Source organism: Cyprinus carpio, chromosome A3, assembly GCF_018340385.1.
Source record: "Cyprinus carpio isolate SPL01 chromosome A3, ASM1834038v1, whole genome shotgun sequence".
Taxonomy (NCBI): domain Eukaryota; kingdom Metazoa; phylum Chordata; class Actinopteri; order Cypriniformes; family Cyprinidae; genus Cyprinus; species Cyprinus carpio.
The window spans coordinates 3,374,866-3,383,977 of NC_056574.1; the positions used below are offsets into that span (position 1 = coordinate 3,374,866).

Genomic DNA, 9,112 nt, shown 5'->3' on the forward strand with positions numbered 1-9,112 from the left:
ATTACTCAAAATAAAGTTTCTCTAAATTGGTTCAACATAATTCGGTCATAAATGAACTGTTGGACTTGGAACCAATTAATCTTATATATTTCAGTTCAGATCAACACTTAATGTAGCACAATTTGCCAAATGTAACTTATTTAGCGTGTAAATTTGACCAATAATTAAGATTGTCACACTAGCTCTACTCTTTAACCCAAAAACTTTAACCCAACCTTACAGAAACTCTTTTAAAATGTCAAACAAAAACATATTTGTAGCAATAGCCAAAAAAAACATTGTACGGGTCAAAATTATCGATTTTTCTTTTATGCCAACAATCATTAGGATATTAAGTAAAGATCATGTTCCATAAAAATATTTGTAAAATTTCCTGCTGTAAATATATCAAAACTTAATTTTTGATTAGTAATATGCATTGATAAGAACTTTATTTGGACAACTTTAAAGGCAATTTTCTCAATATTTAGATTTTTTTGCTTTCCTAACAAACCATACATCAATTGAAAGCTTATTTAATCAGCTTTCATATGATGTATAAATCTCAATTTCAAAAAATGATGGACCCTTATGACTGGTTTTGTGCTCCAGGGTCACATATATTAAGTTGTTTTGCCATCCAGATTAGAAATTATCAACCACTGCACAGATTTACCCAATTAAAAATAAGTATTTTATTCAAATAATTTAAAAATATTTCTGATTTTTAAAAAATAACAATATTTTAATATACTTTTAGTTAAAAATATTTTTTTCCACATATTCTGTCATTTGAATGTACAGACGTTCAGATTAAATATTTAAATACTTTGGAGCCACTGTATATGTAAACATAAATGTTATATGTAGATTTAAATCTAAAAATATAAGTCTAAATATAGAGCTGAACATTTAGAGAGCATGCAAATCAGTGGTGGCTGTTAGCCTACATCTGAGTGTGTATGCGTGTGAGGGCTATTTTAACAGCTGCTTTGACCCAGATCACAGCATCCAAACCAGAACACAAATATAGTTTCTGTGCACATCACTTCAGCCTGAACTTTCAGCATAGCATCTTGACTGACGCATCTCTGTGTTTGCAGTGTGTGACGTACAGTAGATCCAGGTGTGTTAGGATGCCAATCCCCAATCTTTCCGGGTAAACGGAGAACACTGTTCTGTCGTGTCACTGGAGAAGCAGCGCACACAAGCTGAAGATCAAATACAGCATGGGAGCCAACAGAGCCAGCAGGTAAGAGGAGAACGTGTGGGAGCATTCATGTTTATGGGTCAAAATAATGCACAAAAATATGCTTAATTTACTCAGTTTTGATTATTTCTAACATTATAAAACTCATTTGGATGAGTCAGTATATGTGATGTAATTTGTGTCTCTTTTTTGAGAGTTGTAAACTTTGTTCTGTTTAAATAATTTCATTTTTCCAAGGACAACTGTCTTGGACTCAAAAGCTATAAGCAAGTAACAAATCAAATAATAAAGCATAAAGAGGTTTACCCATCATCATCTGATGGCCATGTTTGTTTACTGAAGTCTTCGGTTCTACCATCACAGTAAACACCACACACCTGAGAAGTAATGAAATAATCTTATTAAAGTCATAGTTCACAGAAACAGTATCATTCTGTCATCATTTACTCAAGCCGTTCAAACCTTTTAACTACTTTGAAACACAGATAATGATATTTGGAGAATTTTTTGTTCATGCAGAGTCAATGGGGTTCCTATGTTGTTTGGTTCCCAAAGTTCAGAAAGAAAGTCATACAGGTTTGGAATGACATAAGGGAGAGTACGTGATGACAGAATCATCCTTTTTGTGTTAAATATCCATTTAAGTCCTAAAATCTGTAGAATAAATGGTAAAATGCTGCCAAATGCAGAACTAACAAAGTTTGTGGTAATTTTCTCAGCTTGTTTGTGAATCAATCTGAACTCTCAGAGTCAAAATGATGTGTGTTTTATGCTGCTGCTTCTCTAAAACAAGACCATCTTAGACCAATTAAAGAGGATGAGGGTGGACAGTATCTTGCTCTTTGAGGCAAGACTATGGGCTATTTTGCTTCCATATCATGTCTTGTTTCAGATTAGTGGGAAGAAAACATCCAAAATACACATTTAGGTGTTTATTTATTGTACTTTATCTATTTGGGTCTGTAGATCTCAATCTCGATACATATCTTTAAAAGTTTTTTCTCCATTTCAGCAGCACTAACATACACCAAATTTTACAAATTTCTTCCTCTCTATTATCTGAAGGATTCTACTGAAGTATTTGTTTATATATCATTCACACTGATTTATATAACATTTTATTCCTAAAACACTGATTTATATAACATTCTTTATAGGCTGTGAGTTTTGTTTTCTCCACTTCAGCAGCACTTACATACACCAAACCTTACAGTTTTATTCCTATCTATATTCTTAAGGATTTTACTGAGGGGGTTGTTCATATATAATTCACATTCATTTATATAAGAGTTTATTCCTAAAAAAAAATGGCAAAAATTTTCTGGCTGTTAACAGTATTTTCTGAAAATCAATTTTTATTTAGTGATAAAAAAGAAAAACCCCAATCCCTTCTGTAAAACCTTTACCATTTTGTTTAATATGTCAACAAAATCAAGAGTTTTGAACCTGGTTTTTATCCAATGTTCAGATTTATGTTATAGAAATATATGCAAATTTGCACACCTTTAACTAGATAATGCCCCATTTGGATATTTAACTTGTAATACATATTTTTTTTCCTCAGTTTTATTCACATGTAAATCTTGCCTTAAATGAGGTTAAGAAAAAGCTTAAAATAATAAACTTCATGCCAAAGATTTATCAATTTTATTCAACAACCAGATTTGTACACTTCTTTTTTTCAGTACGCTAGAAACTGCAATAGATGCTTGAAAATACAGTTTCATGTGACGTTTCACTGGCTCAGACACATTTACTCTCCCTCATGTGCTCCACCAAACATCAGCAGGTTGAGAGCCAGTAACACTGGCAGACTGTTTATTTATTTGTATATTAGTGTGTGTGTGAGAGAGAGAGGTAGAGCTCAGGTTATAATCCCTAAACCTTCACTGACCGCAATCCTGATAGGGCTAAATGACTGGACTTCCCTCATAATCCCAGATGAGGGGCAGGTAGTGCACACCTGAGGCCCTCGTACCTTCACACACAAAACTCTGAAGAGTGTGACAGGGAAACGATGGAGAAACAGACAGTCGTGATCCCACTGACAGCACCTTCAGTAAAGGTTTAGGAGGTTCATCAGGAGGGTTTCTGCAGAGAGACGCATTAGTGACTCATGGTTTATCTGGAGCGAGTGTGTGTCCTTTAGACCGGTCACTGAGAGAACAAACACTCCAATCAGATTACAGCGCTTCACCTGTCCTCCAGCAGCTCCAAAAACCCAATTTCACACCTTTAGTTATTCATACTGTGCTTTATACAATACAGATACTTTCAAAGCAGCTTAACAGAAATGAAATGAAAAGGCAAATAACAGTGTAGCAAAATTAATCAATTATGAAATACATTCAAATTCATGTAAAAAAGAATCTGTTAATAGGTCAACAGCAAGTTACCGTACTATATAAAGGGTAAAAACTGTAAAAGATCTAACCAGACATTTCATGTAATTTTACAGTAAAATGCTGTTAATTATTTTTAGAAGAAAAAAAAAGAACAAATCAATGTATAATTTACAGTCAAAACTGTAAACTGATATTCCCAGAATTCCCTGCGTGACACCCCCACATTTGAAAGTATTCTGTTTAAATAATCATGTTTTTAAAAGTTTTTTTGTTATCAGTTATGTACATTTTGCCTTTATTTTACATCTGTTGTTTAATGAAAGTTTATTGCATTATTTAAGTATCATGTGTGTTACCATGATGGTGTTTTGTGTTTGCATGACTCTGTGCACCTTCTGGATATTAGTATATACTTCTGCTTGTGGCAAAGCTACTTGTGATGAGCTCTGATTCTTCATGAGGCTTTCTCTTTTACCACCTGCATTATTATGGTGGTTGTTAGTATGTTAAAGTTACAAAACAGATTTTAATAGCAGTGTGCATTGTTGAATTTACTGGTTTACATTCAAATTGTCTTGTTTGTAAATTACAGTTTTATACTGTAAAATCTACAGTTTTTGGCCGTAGATGTGTTTACAGTTTTTCTGTATTTTTTACAAAATTATTCTGGCAACCACAGCTGTGTACAGAAAACAATATTGTCATTATTCAGATCAATTAGAATAATTACGTCAATCAAGGTTATTCATGTTATCTACACTCATGGCCAAAAGTTTTGGCAGTGACATAAATTTTGTTTTATGCAAAGTTCGCTGCTTAAGCTGTGGTGGTGTTCATTCACATTGTTTCTAGATTATTGTGTAGAGTGATCAGATGAATTTTAAATAATTGCTAAAAGCTTCATTGGCCAAAAAATGAACTTTTCCAAAAAAACTAATTTCACTGTTTTTTTTTCATCATACTAATTAGATTGTTAGAGCAGGCTGGCTGCTATAAAAGGAGTGAAGGAGTACTTCCAAACATTGAGTTCTTGTTAGCAATGGTTACCTCCAAAGAAACACGTGCAGCCATCATCACTTTTCACATGCAAGGAAATTGCTACAAAAAAATATTGTAACTGAAAGAAACATTTACCGGATCATCAAGAACTTCAAGGAGAAAGGTTCGACTGCAGTGAAGAAGTCTTCAGGATGTCTCAGAATGTCCAGTAAGCACCAGGACCAGGAGTAAGCTACGGAACAGGACCGTCTCCTCCTCAGGACTCGGCTACGGAACAGGACCGCCTCCTCCAGAGGAGTCAGCTACGGCACAGGGCCGCTTCCTCCTGAGGAGTCAGCTACGGAACAGGACCGTCTGCTCCTGAGGAGTCAGCTACAGAAGAGGACCGTCTCCTCCTGAGGAGTCAGCTACAGAACAGGACTGCCTCCTCCTGAGGAGTCAGCTACAGAGCAGGACCGTCTCCTCCTGAGGAGTCAGCTACAGAACAGGACCGTCTCCTCCTGAGGAGTCAGCTACAGCACAGGACCGTCTCCTCAGCTACAGAACAGGACCGTCTCCTCCTGAGGAGTCAGCTACAGAACAGGAGCGTCTCCTCAGCTACAGAAGAGGACCGTCTCCTCCTGAGGAGTCAGCTACAGAAACGGAGAGTTTTATAAATGAGGCCCCAGGACTGTCTCCTCCAGAGGAGTCAGCTACAGAACAGGACCGTCTCCTCCTGAGGAGTCAGCTACAGAACAGGAATGTCCCCTCCTGAGGAATCAGCTACAGAACAGGAGCGTCTCCTCAGCTACAGAACAGGACCGTCTCTTCCTGAGGAGTCGGCAAGAACAAGAACGTCTCCTCCTGAGGAACCAGCTACAGAACAGGAGCATCTCCTCCCGAGGAGTCAGCTACAGAACAGGACCGTCTCCTCCCGAGGAGTCAGCTGCAGAACAGGACCGTCTCCTCCCGAGGAGTCAGCTGCAGAACAGGACCGTCTCCTCCCAAGGAGTCAGCTACAGAACAGGACCGTCTCCTCCTGAGGAGTCAGCTGCAGAACAGGACCGTCTACTCCTGAGGAGTCAGCTACAGAACAGGACCGTCTCCTCCCGAGGAGTCAGCTTAAGAACAGGACCGTCTCCTCCCGAGGAGTCAGCTATAGAACAGGAACGTCTCCTCCTGAGGAGTCAGCTGCAGAACAGGACCGTCTCCTCCTGAGGAGTCAGCTGCAGAATCGTGTCTCCAGAAGTACAGAGCTTGCTCAGGAATGGCAGCAGGTTGGTGTGAGAGCATCTGCACACACAGTGAGGCCAAGACTTTAGGACGACGGCCTGGTGTCAAGAAGAGCTGCAAAGAAGCCACTTCTGCAGCAAGTACAAGGATTGGACAGCAGAAGACTGGTACAAAGTTATTTTCTCTGATGAAGCTCCCTTCTGACTGTTTGGACATCTGGAAAATCGATTGTTCAGAGAAGAAAAGGTGAACGCTACCATGAGTCCTGTGATGTGTCATCAGTGAAGCATCCTGAGATCATCCATGTGTGAGGGGGGTTTTCAACCGAGGGAGTGGTTTTGGATCCGTGGCCAGGCAACTCCCCGGATCTCAATCCCAGTCCTCAAAAGGCGAGTGGACAAGCAGAAGCCAACAAATTGTGATCAACTCTGAGAACTAATAAGGCAAGAATGAATCACCATCAGTCAGGATTTGGCCCACAAGCTAATACCCAGCATGCCAGAGCAAACTGCAGAGGTTATGAAGAACAAGGGTCAACACTCTAAATATTGACTCATTATATATTTTTTGCAAATAAAAGCCTTTAAAACTTAAATCATTGTTTTTCAGTATACAATAGAAACATGTGGAAATATATATATATATATATATATATATATATATTATATATATATATATATATATATATATATATAATCTACAAGTACTGAAGCAGCAAAACTTTGCAAAACACAAAATTTATGTCACTGCCAGAACTTTTGACCATGACTGTAAAACTACTAAAAACAATTAAAAGTGAATTGATATATATCTAAATAACGAAAATAATATATATGTATACCTGAATAAAATAAAAATATTACATATACTCAAATAGTAATAATTAAAAGTAAATAAACATAAAAACAAAAGCATGTGAAAATGAAAACTGAAAAATCTAGAAATAAAAGATTCAAAATATTAATCACTATATATTAGTTTTTATAAATGAAAATAAAACTGTAATTCTGATACATTATTCTAAATAGTAATATTAAAAAAAGATAAAAGCACATGAAAATACTCAATTTAACTGAAATTAAAAAGAAAACTGAAAATACATACATAAAAGCTATTTCACAATATTAAATTTAAAACTGAAATAGTAAAATTAAAAATAAATTACAGAAAACTAAAATTAAAATGAAAACTGAAGACATGTTTTCTGACCACAAACTCTTCTCTTGTCTCTCAGGTACAGCATCGTGTCTCCCGATGAGGAGGGACTGAAGATCTCCACCCTCGGCCTCCACAACGGCCACGGCTCCGGACGGCTTCACTCCCCTGGAGCAGAGGCGGGCCCAAGCATGGCATCAGCACTGATGAGGACTGGCTACAACGGGAAGATCTCCACATCAGGCCGCGGCCAGCTAAGATCCCGCTTCGTAAAGAAGAACGGCCAGTGCAACGTGGTCTTCGCCAACATGGACGACAAGCCATGGCGGTACCTGGCGGACATCTTCACCACGTGCGTGGACATCCGCTGGCGGTACCTGCTGATGATCTTCTGCTCCACCTTCCTGCTGTCCTGGCTCGTGTTTGGCCTGATCTTCTACAGCGTGTCTTTAGCGCACGGGGACTTCAGTCAAGATCACGGAAGCAACGGAAAGCCGTGGAAACCATGTTTGCTGCACGTCGAGGGTTTCGTCGGCGCATTCCTGTTCTCAATCGAGACCCAAACCACGATTGGTTATGGCTGGCGCTGCGTGACCGAAGAGTGTCCCATAGCGATCGTAACGGTGGTGGTGCAATCCATCATTGGGTGCATCATTGACTCTTTCATGATTGGCACCATTATGGCCAAAATGGCACGTCCGAAGAAGCGAAACCAAACCTTGATGTTTTCATATAACGCAGTGATTGCACTGCGAGATGGAAAGCTGTGTTTAATGTGGCGTGTCGGGAACCTTCGGCGGAGCCAGATTGTTGAAGCCCATGTCCGTGCACAGCTCATCCGCCCCTACGTGACTGCGGAGGGCGAGTTCATCCCGCTGGAACAGATGGATTTGAATGTGGGCTACGACGACGGGACAGACCGCCTCTTCCTGGTGTCGCCACTAGTAATTGTGCATGAAATCGACGAGGACTCGCCGCTTTGGGGAATGAGCCGTGCGGATCTCGAGTCTGATGATTTCGAGATCGTAGTGATCCTGGAGGGAATGGTGGAGGCGACAGCAATGACTACGCAAACGCGTAGCTCGTACCTGTCCCGCGAGATCCTGTGGGGTCACCGCTTCGAGCCGGTTATCTTCGAGGACCACGACCGCTACCAGGTCGATTATGCGCACTTCCACAAGACCTACGAGGTTCCCTCGACACCCGCCTGCAGCGCTAAGGAACTGAGTGAACTGACTGGGCGCCGCTCATCCGGGACGTCCCGCTCCGTGACTCCAGACAGCCGGAGCCGCGCTCAGACGCTACACCCACCGCACTCGCCCAGCGACTTCTGCTACGAGAACGAGGTGGCGCTGTGCTGCGGAGAGTACGAGGAGGACCAGAAAATGTTCCAGGATTCGGCCACAATGACCTCCGGAAATAACATGCTCTGTGTATTAGACATGGACAATCAGATCGAGTTTGACATCCTGCAGACTGCCATCCCACTCGACCCCATGACTTATAAGAGATGTTCTTAGATATGACGTTCTCACAAGTACATGCATTTTATTTTAAACTCATTTATTTATACAAGAAATAGATAGTTATAGAAATATTTAAGTTGATTATTTGAATGTATTCTACTTAAAAAACGCAATTAATCTAAAGAAATAAAAATAAATATAATATAATGCATTTATTTATATAAATGTATTATGTAAATATAATGCACTTGAATAATTTACTTAAATATAAATAAATGTAGTAATATGTTTATAAATATTTGAATACATTTCTAAAAAAAACATATACATATACAGTGTTATAAATATTCATACAAGTCAGTTTATTCAAATGTAAAACTCAAATGTATTATTTACATATTAATATAAAAGTACACTTATTTATAAATAATGTATTTACATATATGTATTATATAATTATAAATATATCTGATTAATTTATTTGCATAAATATAATTTATTAGTAGTAAACGTGTATATAAATAATAAATGTATTTAATTATATGAAATGCATTATATTTATTTAAATACATTTATTAAAAATAAATACACTTATTATGTATATATATTTATAGATAAATACATCTATCTATTATTTAGAAATAAATAAATCGCATTGCCTGCATTGGTTTTGTACTTTGCTCATCGCAGTCTTCCCAAAGGAGGAAGTGGGTGTGTTTGGCCTCAAGGAACACGTGACCCTAAAA

At 38.4% G+C, this 9,112-nt stretch overlaps 1 protein-coding gene across 1 annotated transcript; it reads left to right on the plus strand.

Moving 5' to 3' along the window:
* Positions 1–911: 911 nt before the first annotated feature.
* LOC109079332 (ATP-sensitive inward rectifier potassium channel 12-like) lies at positions 912–8,420 on the plus strand. The gene is made up of 2 exons (XM_042715391.1): positions 912–1,231; positions 6,980–8,420. The coding sequence occupies exons 1-2, from the start codon at positions 1,209–1,211 to the stop codon at positions 8,418–8,420; spliced, it is 1,464 nt and encodes a 487-aa protein (XP_042571325.1). The 5' UTR covers positions 912–1,208.
* The last annotated feature ends 692 nt before the right edge of the window (positions 8,421–9,112 follow it).

Excerpts from the sequence above, each read along its gene's own strand:
- LOC109079332 (XM_042715391.1), top strand. The coding sequence starts at position 1,209 with ATGGGAGCCAACAGAGCCAGCAG. Across the intron at positions 1,232-6,979 it reads GGAGCCAACAGAGCCAGCAG|GTACAGCATCGTGTCTCCCG; the intron begins GTAAGAGGAGAA and ends CTTGTCTCTCAG.